Source organism: Pelophylax lessonae (genome assembly GCF_965119305.1).
Source record: "Pelophylax lessonae genome assembly, chromosome: 3".
In the NCBI taxonomy this organism is placed as follows: Eukaryota; Metazoa; Chordata; class Amphibia; order Anura; family Ranidae; genus Pelophylax; species Pelophylax lessonae.
In genome coordinates, this window is record NC_138770.1 from 642,200,827 (window position 1) to 642,219,358 (window position 18,532).

At 46.4% G+C, this 18,532-nt stretch overlaps 1 protein-coding gene across 1 annotated transcript; it reads right to left on the bottom strand.

Annotated features, from left to right (window-relative positions):
* Nucleotides 1–16,358: 16,358 nt before the first annotated feature.
* On the bottom strand, nucleotides 16,359–18,239 carry LOC309550869 (profilin-2-like). The gene has a single exon (XM_082251236.1). It carries the CDS (start codon nucleotides 18,102–18,104, stop codon nucleotides 17,682–17,684), a length of 423 nt encoding a protein of 140 aa, XP_082107362.1. The 5' UTR covers nucleotides 18,105–18,239; the 3' UTR covers nucleotides 16,359–17,681.
* Nucleotides 18,240–18,532: the final 293 nt, after the last annotated feature.

The following is an 18,532-nucleotide window of genomic DNA, read 5'->3' on the forward strand; positions in this document are numbered from 1 at the left end:
TTTTTATATGAAATTCCCCCCAAAAAAGATGTAAAAACCAATTTTTTTAAAAATTTTTGGCCAATTTGTTTTCTGCTACCTATGTTTGGTAAAAAAAATCGCAATAAGCGTATTTTGATTGGTTTGCGCAAAAGTTATTGCGTTTACTAACAAAGGGAAAGATTTCTGTCATTTTTGGTGTTTTTTTTTTTTAACGCGTAATGGCGGCGATCTGCAATTTTTTTTGCGGGACTGCGACATTGCGGCGGACAGATCGGACCCTTGACTGACATTTTTGACACTTTTGGGGGTACCAGTGACATTACTGCAGTAATCAGTGCTATACATATGCACTGTTACTGTAAAAATGACACTGGCAGGGAAGGGGTTAATTTTATTGGAGAGGGAGGGGTTAATGTATGCCTGGTGCTTACTGACGTGTAGGGGGGGAGGTGACTGAGTGAGTCATGGACAGATCGCATGTCCACCTATGCTGAACAGTCCGATCTGTCACTCCCTGTCACTATGGAGATCCGCCCGCTTGTGTTTACACAGGCGGGCGGATCTCCACACTAGATCCACGGCGATCGGGGCAGAGCAGCGGCGATCGCCGCTGCTCCTCCCCTGGCCCGACTCCCGCTGTGAATGAAAACAGCGGGAGCGAGCCTCCGGCGGCGCGCAAGCGCCGCCCAGAAGGGGGAGTGTCTGACGACGTAGTACTACGTCGTCAGACGATAACGAGCCACTCTGCCGCAGTAATATTACTGTGGGCGGTGGTAAAGCGGTTAAGCAGGTGTTTTGTTCTCTGAAACCTAGAAACGTCATTTCCTGCTTCTTCCCAGACTAGGGAAGATTGACACCAGAGGACATAGAGAGAGACACACATGTCTATACAGCCATGATTTCAAGCTTGACACATTTTTCAGAAGTATTGTTTTTATTCCTCATATTTTTACCTACACTGAACTGAACTGTTATACCTTTTACATTATATTGTTGATGCCAAGTGTGTTTGAATAAAATCACACTTTGTTTTTAAGTCAGTCTGGCTATCAATGCTATTCAAAACGAAACTCCTAAAGATATTAGAATATTAGATATATTCTATATTTTACATTCACCTTTCTTCCACTTCCTCCCTCTGCGGCCGTGGCCGGCGCCGTCACTTCCTCTCTGCATTGATTCCTGGGAGCTGAACGTCATCGCTCCCAGGAATCAATGCTCCTGCACCGGCCCTGCTCGTCACTTCCGGTGCGGGCGCCTCATTCCCTGCTAAACAGCTTTTGGGCATGCCCAGAAGCTGTGGAGTGATGACGCGCCCGCACCGGAAGTGACGAGCGGGGCCGGTGCAGTGCATTCTGGGAGAAGAGGACGCAGAAGAGGACGCTCCGGCTTCAGCTGCCCACATCCGAGATGGCAGCGCTGGAGATGAAATTTTCAAGGTAATTATTTCTTCTAAAAGGTAAGTGCGACCCGGGACAGTACAGAGGCTATCATTGTGGAATGTACTAGCCCTGACTGTCCTCCCACCCCCCCCCGGAACTCCGCTTTAAGAATTTGTGGAATGTGCTGAAAAAACAAGTATGATCGATGGAGGCTCCACCTCTCAACTTGCAGGACTTAAAGGGGCTGATTTACTAAAGGCAAATAGACTGTGTACTTTGCAAATGCAGTTGCTCCAGAGCTTAGTAAATGAGATAAAGCTTCACTTTGCAAAAAGTACCCAATCACGTGCAAGGAAAATAAAAAAGAACTGCATTTTTTCTTGCACATGATTGGATGATGGAAGTCAGCAGAGCTTTTGCTCATTTACTAAGCTCTGGAGCAACTGCATTTTGCAAAGTGCACAGTCTATTTGCCTTTAGAAAATCAAGCCCTTTAAGTTCTGTAAGTTGCAAGGTGGGGTCTCCATGGATTGGACTTGATTTTCCAGCACCTTTCGCAGATTCTTGATGTGGATTGAGATCTGGAGAATTTGGAAGCCAAGTTAACACCACTAAACTCATTGTCGTGTTCCTCAAACCATTCTTGAATTGATATAATTTTATTGATATTATATTTATATTTTGCGCTTAATCAATTTTAAAACTGCGCTGATTGCATTGTTTATTTAGATTGTTTCACCTTCTTCCATTACTCTGTGGTCCAGTTCTGATGCTCACATGCCCATTGTAGATTCTTTTGACTGTGGTCACGGGTCAGCATGGGCACCCTGAATGGTCTGCGGCTCTGCAGCCCCGTGCACAACAAATTGTGAGGTTGATTTACTAAAAGCAAATAGACTGGGCACTTTACAAAATGCAGTTGCACTCTGTAAGTGCAGTTGCTCCAAAGCTTAGTAAATGAGGTAAAGCTTCACTTTGCAAACAATTTAAAAAACAGCAATTTTGCTTGCACATGATTGGATGATGGAGGTGAGCAGAGTTCCCCTTATTTACTAAGCTCTGGAGCAACTGCTCTTTCAGAGCGCAACTTCACTTTGCAAAGTGCAGTCTATTAGCCTTTAGTAAATCAACCCCTAAGTGTTCTTAGTTTCTATCAGAGCCAGCATTAACTTCTTCAGCAATTTGAGCTACAGTATTACTTCTGTTGGATCGGACTATACGTGCCAGCCTTCCCTCCCCACCTGCATTAAGGAGTCTTGGCCACCCAAGAGCACTTTCATTGGTCCTTACCACTGCAGACCGGGAATATCCCAAAAGAGTTGCAGTGTTGGAGTTGCTCTGACCCATCTAGCCGTTACAATTTGGCCCTAGCCAAAGTCGCTCAAATCCTTACGTTTGCCCAATTTCTCTGCTTTCAACACCTCAACTTCAGGGAGAACATGTTTATTTTCTGCCTAATATATCCCAACCACTTTCAGGTGCCATTGTCATGGATAATCAATGTTATTCACTTTACCTGTTCAGTCGTTATGATGTTATGGCTGATCGGGGTATATTCTACATTAATATCTGTCCCCACCATCAAGGAGCTTACAATCTAATGTTCCTATCTTACATACATACTGTACATACACATAATAGAGCCAATTTAGATAAGAGCCAATTAACCTATCAGCTTGACTTTGGAGTGTGAGAGCAAACCCAGGCAAGCACAAGGAGAACATGCAAACTCTGATAGTGGTGCCATGTTTGGAATTCCTGCTGATGCCCCCAGTGCTGCAAGACAGAAGTGCAAACTAGCTTTATACGTTGCAAGTGTAGCAACCTTTAGCTAGTGTGCTAGTGTAAATAGGTTTAGTTTATAGAGTAGGCAAATTTGCTTTGCTTAAAACGAGGCCTGGGTTGTGAATCTGGGATCAGAGATCAGTGAGTCAGGGCTGGATGACTCATCAGGCGGCTCTCTCTGACACTTTCCCCTGGTCTCGAAGTTGTATCTTCTAGAGCTGGACAGTGGGAATGTGTGTGTTTGGGGAGGGGGGGGGCTTCCATGCATATTTATGAGGTCCTCAACCGATCCCCAGCAAAAAGAGGCTGGAAAAGGGCAGGCCACCTCATAAAAAGACATGGGCCATGTCAGTCGTGGCAGTTGGGTGGAAGATCGAGATGGAGTGCTGAGGAGGTTATTGGTGGCTCTTGAGGGCGCCCATTAGTTTGAGGGGGGGGGGGGAGTACTTCAGGCCTAGGGCTTGGGTGCTGGAAGAATCCCCAAAAACACACGGAGGAAGCCCTTCCTAGAGGCAGGGGAGCATGTCCGGGAGATCTCCTGAGAGTCAGCCGGGTTGGCTGATGAGTGTTAGTCTGGAGGACTGTGGAGAAGTTAGCTTGGAGGGCTAGTGAAAGGGCTGGCAGTGCCTGAAGAGGTGGTGCTGAGATCATTGACCACAGAGAGGAAGTACTGGGAAAGTGTGAGCTGCATGGGCGTCCGCAAGGGGGGGCAAGTGCCCCCCCCCCCCAGGAAATTTCCTGGCCTGCTCTAAGAGGGGAATTTTTGGGACCCTGCCCTAAAGGGGGATCTATGGTGGACCCTGGAACTGGACTGCTCTAAAGGGGGATCAATGGGGACCCTGGAACTGGCCTGCTCTAAAGGGGGATCTATGGGGACCCTGCTCTAATGGGGATCTATGGGGGACCCTGGCCTGGCCTGCTCTAAAGGGGGATCTATGGGAACCTGGCCTACTCTAAAGTGGATCTATGGGGATCTTGGCCTGCTCTAAAGGGGGTCATATTGGCTAAATATACTGTATATATATTCTTTGCAGGGAGAGGCTGGAGTACCTGGTGGTGCAGAAAAACCTGGTAGCATGGGAAATATAGGTGAAAAGGTAAGACTAAAGAGGGATCTATAGGGATTCTGGCCTGCTCTAAAGGGGGATCTATGGGGAACCCTGGCCTGGCCTACTCTAAAGGGGGATCTATGGGGGGCGAAAAGGGGCAGAACATGGGTGACCTTAAAATGATGCCCCCCCCCCCCCCCCCGGAAAAAGTTCTGCGGACGCCCATGGTGAGCTGTATCACCCTATCTGCTCTTCAAGTATAAGACCTGTGAGTCCCTGCCTGTAATAGGCCTTTGCTACAAAAATACTACAGGGTGACATAGCTGGGCTCTGCAAGCAAGTGTGTGCTGGAGGAAAAGGAGCTGTGTATATAGAATTTATATAGGAAGAGTTGTCCCTGAAATTTTGTTCTGAAGTCGAATGGGCATCCCATAATCTCCCATCCCTATCCAAGTTCATTACCCTTAATAAAAAACAAAACAAACAAAAAAAAAAAAAACAACTCATGGACTGTTCTCTGACTCTGGAATGATTGTGGGAATTTGGTGTGCCTGGCTGTGCAAGGTGGGGGATCCCACTCTACCTGCGGCTCCTTAGAGGGTGCGCTACACAAGCTTTGCATATTGCAGATGCAACATTAGTACTTTATTACAGTTCTTGCTTTCGTATTCTAAAACACACTGCCATTGTGAGAAGGAATAGAGTTTATAGCTGAGGGTTGTGTTATGAGATCAGAGCCTTCAGTCCCTAGCAGTCTGCATGCTGCTTATATTTAGATGCATATCTCGAGTCCATGCATAATTCATGCACCATAAAAAAAAAAAAATAGAAGAAGGTTGCAGTAATGAACAAACCGCAGCAGAAACTGGCACAATGAAACATAGTCTTAATTAAGACATTTCTAAATACTAGAGCAGATTCCGGGCCAGTAGAACATCAGAATATTTAATAAATGCTCTGCTGGTAGCAACCACCTTTATTACCCTCACGGTGGCATTGCAGCCTCGTACCAGATACATAAGGCTGGTGTTTCAGCTTGACTGGCGAAATTGCATATGACTGTTTAATGAAAGAAGCAGTGCCTGCAGGGAGGTTTAAAGTGCACCTGTCATTTACACACAGAACAGTCCATTAAAGGGACATTGACCATTGACAACCCTCTTTGTCTTCTTGTGTCTATTGCTACTCATGCAATTCATGCAGAAACTCTGTCTTCCTTTGCTCAGTTCTCATCAATATTGATATTTTGAAATGGTTGTGATAATGAAAAAAAAAACATGGAGGACACACTGAAATTTGAAAATGTGCCTACAGTGTTGCCAGATCGGCTTAAATGTTCTGACACTGGGAAGCTCGACATTGATCTGGAAAGTCTGTAAGGCCCGATTCACACCTGAGCACTTTGTAGCTTGAAGCTCAGAGCTACAAAACACTGGAGGAGAAAAAAAACGGAATTTTTGTAAAAATCTTACCTGTAAAATTCCTTTCTCTGAGTCCTCCGACAGTCGCCGCCTCCTCTAAGTCATCACAGTTGGGTATTGACTTCCGCTTCGTAGGAGTAGCTAGGCATATAGACTTAGTCAAAAGACAAAAGGCATTAGCATATACACACCCATAGGGGCTGTCCCATCTGGTCAATACCCTCCTGCAGTGACCACTCCCAACTCAGTTTGGTAGCATAGCAGTAGGTAACAAGAACCCCAAAAGAGGGGCGGGGGCGGCGACTGTCGGAGGAATCAGAGAAAGGAATTTTACAGGTAAGATTTTACAAAAATTCAGTTTTCTCTTACGTCCTCCGACAGTCGCCGCCTCCTCTAAGTCAGCACTGTTGGGATGTCCCAAAGCAGTATAGACATGAGGGGTGGGAGACGCAACCGTAGAAAAGGCAACGCAGTACCCACATCAGAGAAAGGAATCTTACATGCACCGTAAGAGAACCAATTGGGCAACAGAAAAAAACAATGCTCAACAGGAGCAACAGCCCAGGAAAGCAAATGCCAACAGCCAGGGACCCAGAAAAAAACATAAGGGTCCATCATGGCACTGCCGCACTGAGAACCTTGCGGCCAAAGGAGGCATCAGCAGATGCCAGAACATCTACTTTGTAAAATTTGAAAAAAGTGTGCACCGACGACCAAGTCGCAGCCTTGCACACCTGGGCCACCGAGGCCCTATGCCAATAGGCCCAGGACGCACTCACAGATCTGGTAGAGTGCGCCTTAACAGGGAAGGGTGGAACCCATTCCTTCAAGGCGTAAGCCCGTTCAATGGTCTGTCTGATCCATTTGGCAATAGTCGCTGCGGATGCAGCCATGCCCTTCCGAGGTCCCTCAGGAAGGACAAAGAGGAAATCCGTTTTACGAAAAGATTCTGTAGACGACAGATATACCCTGATCGCCCTGACAACATCCAAGTAGTGCAGAACAACCTCCTTAGAATGCTTAGGCTTCGTACAAAGCGAAGGCAGGACATTGTCCTCATTAATGTGGAACTCAGAGACCACCTTAGGAAGAAAGGAGGGCTGCGGACGCAAAACCACCTTATCCCGGTGAATCACCAAGTATGGAGAACGGCAAAATAACGCTGCCAGTTCCGACACTCTGCGAGCCGAAGTGATCGCCACCAAAAAGGCAACCTTCTTAGACAGCAGAGGCAACGATATATCCCGGATGTTTTCAAAGGGAGCACGTTGTAACACGGACAGAACCAAGTTCAAGTCCCACGGAGGTAAGGGCTCCTTCCTGGGAGAAGCCAAATGTCGCACACCTTGAATGAAGGTGCAAACCAGAGAATGAGACGCCACAGGGCGTTGGAAAAGAATAGCCAGTGCGGACACCTGGCCCTTGATCGTGGCCAGCGCCAGGCGCTGGTCCACTCCCACCTGGAGAAAGGCCAACACTCTCGACACCGAGTACAAGCGAGGGGAGAACCCCCTGGACTCGCACCAGGCGAAGTAAGCCTTCCAGGTACGGTAATAGATATTTCTAGAGGAGGTCTTCCTAGCCTTGACAAGAGTAGGGATGACCTCAGAGGAGAGACCCCTGTCCCTCAGGACCTGGGTCTCAACAGCCAGGCCTGTTAAAGCCAGCAACTGTAAAGCAGGATGGAAGATCGGACCCTGAGACAGGAGATCTTCCCGCATTGGCAGCCGCCACGGAGGCGCCACTGCCAGATGAACAACGTTGGCGTACCAGGACCGACATGGCCAGTGTGGAGCCACCAGAATCACCAGGTGCTAGCCTGCGGAGAAACCTGGATAGCAACTGAATCGGAGGAAAGGCATACATCAGATGATACTGATGCCAAGGAGCCACCAACGCATCCGAGGCGACTGCCAGAGGATCGCGTGTTCTTTCCACCTTTCGGTTTAGTCGAGATGCGAACAGATCCACGTCCGGGGATCCCCACCTCGCACACAGCATTTGGAAGACCTCCGGGTGCAGGGACCATTCCCCCTGGTCCAGGGTCTAGCGGCTCAGATAGTCGGCCTGCCAATTCTCCACACCCGGAATGTGAACTGCTGAGATCACCGGGACATGAGTCTCGGCCCACGATAGAATGTCGGTCACCTCCCGGGCCGCACGAGCACTCCTGGTGCCCCCTTGGTGGTTGATGTAAGCCACAGCAGTAGCATTGTCCGTCTGTACTCGGACAGGAAGGCCCTGAAGACAGTCCGACCACTGGAAGAGACAGAGTCTTATCGCTCGCAATTCCAGCACATTTATCGGGAGGGAGGACTCCTCCTCCGACCAAGTGCCCTGGGCAGACAGGTTGCCCAGGACTCCACCCCAGCACGACAGGCTGGCATCCGTGGTAATCACCGTCCACACCAACGGACGGAAGGACTTGCCTTCCGCCACCAACGGGGACTGGAGCCACCACAGAAGAGCCAATCTGGTCTGATGACTCAAGGAGACACTCTGAGGCAGTCTGTCCCACCTGGCCAGGATCTCCATCTGGAGAGCCCGCGTGTGCAACTGAGCAAAGGGTATCGCCTCGAAGGCTGACACCATCAACCCCAGAGACCTCATACAGGTTCTGAGTGACAAGGACGGGTTGTCCCTGAGGGACCTGATCTCGTCCTGCAAGGTCCGGAGCTTGTCCTCCGGCAAGAACACCTTTGCCTGAGCAGAGTCCAGAATCATTCCCAGCTAGGGAAGACGAACCGATGGAGACAACGCGGATTTTTGAACATTGATGGTCCATCCGAACTCCTGGAGCGTCTGTACCATGGTGGACAGATCGCGCACTAGGTCCTGGCTGGCACGTGCCCTCAGAAGGAGATCGTCCAGGTAGCCCAAGACCGCAATGCCCTGTGCCCTCAGTAGGCCCAGAACCGGTGCCAGCACTTTGGTAAAAACCCTGGATGCCGAAGCGAGACCGAAAGGTAACGCCACAAACTGGTAGTGGTCCTCTGAGATAGCAAACCGAAGGTACCGCTGATGACCTTCGAAAATGGGGATGTGCAGATACGCATCCTTCAGATCTATCGAAGCCAGGAATTCCTCTGGGCTCAGAGAGGCCACCACCGAACGGAGAGACTCCATACGGAACTTCCGAACACGCACAAAGCGGTTCAGCGATTTTAGGTCCAGAATAGGACGCACTTTGCCCTCCTTTCTGGGCACAGTGAAAAGATTTGAATAAAACCCCCGAAACCTGTCCCGATGAGGCACTGGGACAATCACCCCCTGAGCAAGAAGGTCCTGTACCGCCTGGTGCAGGTCCTGCAGACGCCCCGGGGGCAAGTGAAGATTTGAGGCAAAAAAATCTGTCCGCCGGCCTGGAAAGGAATTCGATCTTGTATCCCGATCGAATGATTTCCTGAACCCACCTGTCCGATATCCGGAGCAGCCAAGGTTGGAGGAAACTGCGCAAACGTCCCCCCACCCCTGAAATGGGTGAGGGCGCCCCTTCAGGCAGAGGCGGACTGACCCGCCGAGCCGGCATTACCCGACTTCTGCTTACCCGCCCAGGGCTTCTTCTGGTTGCCCTGGGCCTTGAAGGGCTTGCCCTTGGATTGGTTCCGAAAGGCACGAAAGGACCCCTGATTGGATCTAGGCGCAGAACCCTGCTTGCCTCGAAAGGACTTGTTCTTCGGGTTCTGGGGCAGCATAGTGCTCTTGCCCCCCGTGACGCCTTTCACCAGGGTATCCAACGCCTCGCCAAAAAGGCGAGAGCCAGCATAGGGAAAATCAGCAACAGTTTTCCGTGAGGACTGGTCGGCTGACCAGCTCTTCAGCCATATCAGTCGCCGGTTAAGCACCGCGACACTAGAGAGGCGAGCCACTAAATGGGCCTCATTCAAGGCCGCATCACACAAATACATGACTCCTTGGTGGATCTGATCCACCATTTCCAGCCGGGCAGGCGGAACACCATCAGACACGAGATTGCTCCTAAGCATCTTAGTCCAATCAGCCACCGCCTGAGCCACCAAAACGGACGCGAAAACGGGTTTGAGCAACAAACCCGCCACCATGTAGGAATGGCGGGCTAGAGAACCCAACCGCCGGTCCGTAGGGTCCCGGAACACCGGAGTATCCTCGGAAGGAACCAAGGTAGCCTTGTTTAACACGGCCACAGTGCGATCCACCTGTGGAGGCACACACCATCGTGATTCCGTAGCCGGCGCAAAAGGATAAAGCAATTTGAACCGACTAGGTATCAGGAATGGACGTTTCAACGTGCGCCACATTTCATTAACAGTGTAATGAAATTCAGCTGGGCAGGGAAAAACCTGTGCCGACTTGCGGGTCCTGTGCGTCCCAAACGAGGACACAACGCCCGGAGTACTGGGCTCATCCTCTAAATGTAAAGTTTCCTTAACAGAAACAATTAACTCATCCATGGTCGCCCGTTCTTCAGGCGACCCCGGGGAGGAGGTATCAACCCCCTCCACCTCAGCCTCCCCCTCAGACCCCGGGGGGTCCAAGGATGAGCGGGACCCTGAAAAGGGCACGCTCGCAGCAGCAGCCATATCCCCATCTGAATCAGAGGAGAGAGACAATCTAGCCCTCTTTTTTTGCAGCACGTTCAGCCATCAGCATTTCCATATTAGACACCAAAGTCGCCACCACAGCAGCCAAGTCAGGTCTCAGCGGGGCCACGGGAGAACTGGGAGCCCCCACCAAAGCTGGGGGGAATTTGCTATCCTGAGAATCCATTGCTCAAGGTTACAGAAAAAAACAGTGCAATAAAATGTGTACTGCCCCTTTAAGATCGCTGCGGAATGCGCAGCCCACCGCTACAGCTACAGTGACAAAGACCCCCAAAAAGAGAAGAGAAAACTGAGGCAGAAGCGATAATACAGAGGAATATTGAGATAACCTGCAGAGCCCGCAGAGTGTTGCTACCAATGTCCTGCTGCAGAGGAAAAGAAAGTGCTGCTGAAGTAGGCTGAACTATAGACTGCCAGACTTAGGGAAAATGGCTGCCCCATAGGAATGCATTGGAGGCTACGCCAAAATGGCCGCCGAACATGCGGTTGGACCGATCGTCCACCTCCCATAAAAATGGCGGCGGATGGCGCCAAAAAAGCATGCAGTTTCGCCCACAGAGAAGCTAAACATGCCTGCCCATATCAAAGATGTCTGCACCCCCAACAATGCACCGAAATGACACAGGGAAGGAGATCCCCAGAAAACATACAGTATCTGCACAAGCGATCCCCACAGGGACCGCATCAGGGAGTCACACAGGCACAGACATGGGGAACACACAGCAACACAGACTGCCACCCCAGACAGAGGCCCTACACAGAAGTACTTACCTGTACCAGATGGCGTGGGATGCCTCTATGAACGGAAAACCGCTGTCCTCATCTGACAGGGAGTGCCGTGAGCCAGGGACATGACACTGCAGCATCGCAGATGTGTCCTGTGAGGTAGCCACCTCACGGCTGCATCCCTGCGGCGAGCAGGGATGGGTCGTTCGTAATGCCAGGGCGAACCATAGCTGAACGCTCGATGGCGGGCTGGGGGTCCATCTGACCCTTCTGCCCTGGAGAACCAGGGCGGTCAGTCCGAATTCCAGCACCGCATGATCCGTCTTCATCCGAAGAAACGACTAACACTAGAAGCTGACAAAATAAACAGCTAGTAAAGTAAGAAAAAACTGACATTTTCAAAGAAAATCAAATAAAAGATTAGGAAGGCTGTGACTGAAGCCCCAGCACAGGGAAGCCTGACTACTCCTGACGCTAGGCAGATTAAAACTGAGTTGGGAGTGGTCACTGCAGGGGGGTATTGACCAGATGGGACAGCCCCCATGGGTGTGTATATGCTAATGCCTTTTGTCTTTTGACTAAGTCTATATGCCTAGCTACTCCTAAGGAGCGGAAGTCAATACCCAACAGTGATGACTTAGAAGAGGCGGCGACTGTCGGAGGACGTAAGAGAAATCAATGCTTCTCTATGGAGACGGTTCACATCTCCACTCCAGTTGGCTTGAAGCCAAAGGCTTGAAGCTCAAAAAAGTCCTGGAGCTTTTTTTGCAGGTCGAAAATCAGGCAGATTTGGGCGTTTTTGGCATGTTTTTTTCCCCATAGAAGTAGATAGAAACGTGCGATTTGCGCGTTGTTATGTGCTTTTGCGCGTTTTTTCGTGCAACTTGGTGCGTTTTTCTGCTCAAAAGTTACCTCCCAAAAGGAAATGACAAAATTTCATCAGGAAGTCAAAAAGTAGCCATATTTTACACCTGTAAAATAGAGGATACATTAACCCTGTTCGATCCCAAGTCATTCATATGCATGGTCAAGGCGAACCCCTGCGTATATGACAAGAAGGACTCAAATTACAAAAACAGGGCCAAGAAGAGGAGGGCCTGGGAGAATATATGGTTTTCCCAGACTGGAATGGATTTTATGCAAATGTGAAAGATGACAAAAATAAGTTTAGCAATCATTCTGCATATGTTTAGAAATGTCACTGCATGGTATTAATCTGATTGAATGTTTGAACTGTTTTTTAACCTGAGTTTAGCATACAGGCTGCTTGTAGAAATCTTTGTACCTTAACTGACAGGCCCCCCATAGGTAAATAAAGCAAGTATTCTCTTTTAATTAAGACCAGTTATGGAAACGGAAGCAATGGAGCATTTCATCTGGTAAACAAACCCTGATGGGTTTTAAAAAAGCATCTGATCATCATACCCATCTCTGCATAGGGCAGAGGAGAGATCTGAGGTCACCGCCTATAGCTATCAATAATTGGTCCAGTTGCAAGGCACCTAAAAATAAACTAAAAAATTATTATTTTCTTTTCACAGTTAAATTGCTGAAGATAAAGTTGAAAAGCTTACAGGATGCTTATTCACGTCACCTTAGGTTAGTCCACGAGTACAGAAGTGGAGCTACAGCATGTCCACCCTCAGAATATATATGCCCACCAAGGAAATGGAGTTCCACAGGCCAAGTTTGGCTACAGCGAGGTAAGCTAGCATCTACAATTATGTCTCTTTTATATAAATAGTTATTTGGGATGATTTAACAAGAAATTTCCATTTACAGTACAGAAAATAGCTGGGAGGATTCTGCTACATAAGAAACCCATCAGGAAGCAGTGGAAGACTATGGAAATGAATTAACCCAGGGTACAGCTATGCTGTCATCAACTTCCTCATCTGTAAACTCAATTCCTGATGAGGATTCTGACCCTGCACCAACCACATGTGTACGTGCACCTTTTCCATGTGCAAGCACACGTGCAACTAGAGGAAGACCAAAAGCGCCAGATTTCAACAGGATGTTGGACATTATGTCCACTATGGCTGACCGTATGACGGGAAACCGTACAGAGGAACAATGTTTTGGCCAGTGTCTAGTGGGGATAATGGCCCAAGTTCCCCTTGAACTGAAGCCTATGATGTGGACAAGTGTAAATAGGTACATAAACACATTCATCCCGCCATCTGACCAAAACCCCTCATTCAGAAATTCTGAAGGACCACCACCATATGGTCCTTATTTACACACAATCTATAGCAGCAGCGCCACCACCACTACTACCACCACCGCCCCCTCCTCAGCCAACATCAAATTTCCAGACAGCCTGACCAACACCAACCTTTTCCACCATACCCATCCATTCCTTCAGTTCCAACCACCATTTCCCAAATAAATACTGCTCCAATTTAAAATCCCACAAATCACTCCTCCACCCCTCAGCATTGTGAGCAGGCCATGAATGTGCTAGCACCGAATGACCCTGCCCATTCACCAACTACCTATCATCACCTATAGACACCGGTGATGTTTATGTGGCGATAATGTCAAAAAATACTGTGAAATTTCGGCATTATAGTCTTCCCTAGTGTTGCACGTGTGCTTGCAATTACCTCAGAGACAACAGGGTGCAGCCAACACCCACTAGATGCTGTTCCAAAAAAGAAATGTTTTTATACAAAATATTATATTTTTTGGTTGATTTTGTTTTTAAAGTTTTGAGAAAAAAAATAATTTGGAGCTTTATCTCCATTGTTGAAAAAAAAAAAAGATAATTTCTTGAAATAAATATTTTATAATTGGATTCTTCAAAAAGTGGTTTGGAAAGTTTTGTTAAAAAAAAAAAAAAAAATGATTGCTCCTCATAAGGAAAAAAAGAGTAAAGTTTTTTCATTACCTGAAACATATGTGTATTTGTGTTTATTCACAAACATTAATTAGGGGGTTCTTTTGTGTTTAGACACAACTTGCCCCTGTGTGATGATTAACTTTCTGTCTATTCGCCCCAAACTTGCGTGTTTATATGTTTTTGGTCTCTGCAGTCCTTGAAAAGGACATTGTATAGATAAAGTACAGCTACATATACATACAGTAAAAAAAATGAGGCTTCTTAAGGCCCGTACACACTTGACGGAAATCGGACGAAATATCCTCCGATTTTTCTCTCTCTTGCTCATCGTTCATAACCGTTTTTTTGGTTGGAATAAATTTAATTTCATCTGTCTGTAAACAAGGTGGTTTAATAGTTTATGGCATTTCTTTAAATGCATATTAAATCAGATGAGTTAGACTGTATCCCAGATGTAACAAAAGTGCAGGGAAAGAAATGGACAAATTAACAAGTGTTTACAGTTTGGACATGATACACAAGACAAAACAGAAGCAAAATTCTAAAATTTCCTTACAGAAGTGCCATTTTGGAGAAAGCAGGACCTTTATGTCAGTTAAAACCCCTCTCACGGCTCCATACTGTCATATGGCACAGAATACATATGAAGCTATCACAAATAGAGCTCGCTTCATTCTAAAGAATGCCATCTATTATTCTTTAGTACAAAGAACTTGTATATATTTTTTTTTTTTATTAGAATAGACAGTAATGTATTTTAACTGACAACCAGGTTATACACAATTTAAATAATACAAAGAAATGTAATAAACTGTTTCTGCAGCGATGTTCAACAGTTATTTTCTGTGTTAATGTTTGTCAGCAGCACTATTTCAAAACTACCAACCCCCTTAAAATTACATAGAGATAATAACCAGCAATGACAATCTCAGACCTGCCAATTAAAAGAAGCTGAATAATGAGACTGAAAGTGGTAGTCCTCTCAATATAGATTATGTCTGTAATGCATGGGGGAAATATGTAGCTGCAATTGGTCCTATGAAGACAAATAAACCACATCAATATGAGAGAGATCGGTTTTATGAAATTCCCTGTTGATTGGTTGACCAAGAGCCTGTGTTAAATTAGAAAGCCACTAAAACTACTCGTCTTAAGGGAACTCCTGGAACCTCTAAAAACAGCCTTTCTCAACTAGGATTTTGTTGGAGTCCTAGGGTTCCTTCAGAGGTTGTTTGGTTTTTCTCGAGCAATTTCTGCCTTCTAATAAGTAATTGCTGCCACCAAAGAACATTTTAGTGACCAACACAGTTAAATGAGAAGTACAGCCAAACATCTGGCTGTACTTCTCCCATGAACCATAGGAGTGCAGTTCGTTTTGCACTCCTGTGACCCGTTTTCAGCAGACAGAGGACTGAAGCCCTCTCGGAAAGGATAGCAACCAGGCTCGGAAAGGATAGCAACCATATGGTTGGGATCCACCTAGAACTGGCACCTGGCTCAGAGCAAGCCGCTGACAGCCTGAGCTGCCCACTCCTGCCCCCTCTAGCCGGCGGGGAACAGATGGTGCATCAGACCTATGCTTTATCCAGCTAGGTAAGTATGAATAAAAAAAAAAAAACATATTTCTCTTTTAATGTACCGTGAGCTGTAAATATATAATTAGTAGGGGTTCCCTGAGACTGTAAAGTTATATCAAGGGTCCCACCATGTTAAAAAAGGATGAGTAAGACTTTTCTAGGGTGATGGTCAGATACAGTGGAGTTTGTCTGAGAAGTTCATTCCTCTGCAGCTGTTCCTAGATTTTGACACATTCCTTGCTGAAGACAGAATAGCTAAAACGCAGCACTTGTAGCAAGGTGACAAGATCCCAAGTACCTATGATTTTACACTAAGACAGTCCATATAGTAGTCATTTTTTTCATTCAACTAGTGAGTTGAACTAACAAAAAGACCCAATTCCCCATTCACACATTCGAGGTAGATGGGGGAATCCCTCCTGCTGAGGTGATTTCTGTCTTCCCTGCTGTCACGGATCAGTGCTGCCAGATTGTGTTGAAATTTTCCAACAGGCCGGTTGTACAGAAATCGATTGGTTGATCAACTTTTGTACTTTTGTACTTCTGTACTGTGGTGCTTCTAGTTAACAGGCATCTTGAATAAGGTTTGTAATGTATGTCATACATCAGCCAGTATTTAGAAGTGTACATCAGGATCTATGATCAGCCAACATCCAAATTAAATGTGAGGAAAACAGGAATGACGTTTACACTGATGTCAAAAGATCATAGCATAACCAACAATAACTAGAAATATTTAAAGGGAGTATAAGATTGAATAGCAGGCTATTTATTCTGATATGGGTTGCTGCTACCTTTTATTAAATATAGCCATGAATTAATAATACAGAAAATAATAAGTTATAAATATGCCCCAAAACTTCTCCCAAGCATCAGTTTGAGTCGCCTTCATCTACATGAAATCCTTATTCTGTGCTGCAATACAAGGTGGAAGAATTGGAAATAAAGATTTTATAGTTTTAAAGAGAATTTTCCCACCACAACCATGACAAAAGAATAAACTCTAGCAAATGGCTTTAAAACTTTTATTAAAAAAAATGATTTGGCATACACTCTAGTGTCAGAGAAAGATGATATTATTTACGTTATTGCACTAAAAACGCACAAGCGTGTCCTTCCGAGCAGATGCTCACCACAGATCAATGCCAAACCATAGGCTTGTGGCACTGTAGTCTGCAGTCATGATTACATACAGGAGGGTAAATTTGTAAGACACCAAAAGAAAAAAAAAAGGTAAAATTGCTTTACAATAAGTTTAAAGAGTAGCGAAAAGTGGACCTAGTGTTTTCTATTGTAAGTAGTGATTTCCACCTGTGTTTGAGCAAAGGAAGACTAAGTTGAGCTGTGTATATGCTCAAACCGCTCAAAAACGCATCAATCCAATGGATGTACAAATTTGCATCACGCTTAGTGTTTTCTTGTGCACCACTCTTCTCCCCCCCTTACAGGTCTAGCTGCTGCCCATGCCTTGCTGCAGTCCTGCTGACTTAAGTTACTAGGCCTCTACTTACTATACTAAGCCCAGACTTTGTACAGGACAACACAAGCATGTGCTTAAGACTTGTGCTGGCAGCAGAACAGCACAAACCAGGAATATCTGATGGCAAACTGGGTTTAAGTTACATTGCTATCTGCTTTAAAGTGAGGCAACTAACGTCGTACGGTAGTACGGATTCAAACAGCTTTAATTGAGGTACAGTTTGTGGCAAAGTGTACATTCGGTGTACTTAAAACGGTCTTAAAACTGGGTTAAACCCCCACCCTTTTACCACCTGACTTCTAAACACAATGTTAACATATGGGTCAGACACTCAGTATACCAACAGATATGGATTACCAGCCTATGCGTACATAACACTGAAAAGCCACGCGTTTCACATTACGGGACTGCAACGGGTGGTACAGAAATATAGTCACGCTAACAAGAAAGATTATGGTTAAATGAAAGACAAACTGTAACTATAATCTACAGTCTGGTGGACAGACGAGATGCAATGTAAAGTTATAGCCCGCAGGAGATGCTGCTCAGTAGTAAAGCCTTCGAGGAGGGTAGAAGCAGTCAACAAAAACATCTTGTTGGGTTGTCCTATTATGGACACGATTTGCCATGATAAATCAATTGCTTAAAAACACAAAAAAAAATTGAAAAGAAAAAAAAATTTAAAGACAACAACTTTCCCCACCAAAATAGGGATACAAAGGAGACACAGGATCATCCCCCATCACCCCTTTTATTGCTAATAAAATTTCCAGATAAAGAATGCTTTGTTCACGCAGGAAAGTTTAGTAGCAATGTTTGTCTGTTTTCCCCTAGAATGTAAGTTGGCCTAAAAGCTAGAATCCCATATCTCTCAAGTATTTCGCCATTGCGAATGCCTTTTTATTCAAGCCGCCTCCGTGGACTCCTTCTTTGCCCATTGCGAAGACCAAGACTCTGACAGCTTTGCCTACAGCAATGTTGTATGTTGGTTCTCCGCCTTGACTTTTTGTCCTGATATCCATTGTGTAATCATTCTCAATATACAGGCTGTCTCTGATCACCGAGCATTTCTTCCCTCCAACAGTTAGACCATTAGTGAAGAATCCTTCTCTATCCTTTCCTATCAGTACATCTATTTCTGCAGGCGTCAGCGTCTGGAAGAAGCCCCCGGGGGTGGTTGCCCAGACGTATTTGGCGTCCACGTATCCGACAATGGCGGCCTCCTGGCAGCTGCCATCGGCCATCAGCATATCCACGTAATCCTGCCAGCCGGACATCTTCAGTGGGGGGGGGGACACCGAGAGGGGCGACCGAGAGGTATACCGGTGATGCCGGGGTAGGGATGAGGGTAGCCGGTGTCAGGGATGAAGCGGCTCCGTCACGGCCGGAGATAATCTGAGCTCCGCCAGCCGGGAGAACGTTCATAACCGTTTTTAGTTGACAGTGCATAAATGTTCATGAAATTTCTCGTCCGATTTTCTTTTTTTTTTTTGGGACATTTGTTCCTAGACTTCCGGGTTGTCAGCAACTTCAGATCATGCGCGGTCTTTCGTATCTGATTTTTCACGGACGTACTGCATACACATTAAACGAAAATTGGGCATGCTGGGGATGGACGATAAAAATTTTGGTGTTTGTCCCTCCGTTTTTTTTCATTGAAAATGTCGGCATCAGCTGCTGAAAGTTGTGTACACACTAGCCGAAA

Excerpts from the sequence above, each read along its gene's own strand:
- LOC309550869 (XM_082251236.1), bottom strand. The coding sequence starts at position 18,104 with ATGTCCGGCTGGCAGGATTACGTGGATATGCTGATGGCCGATGGCAGC.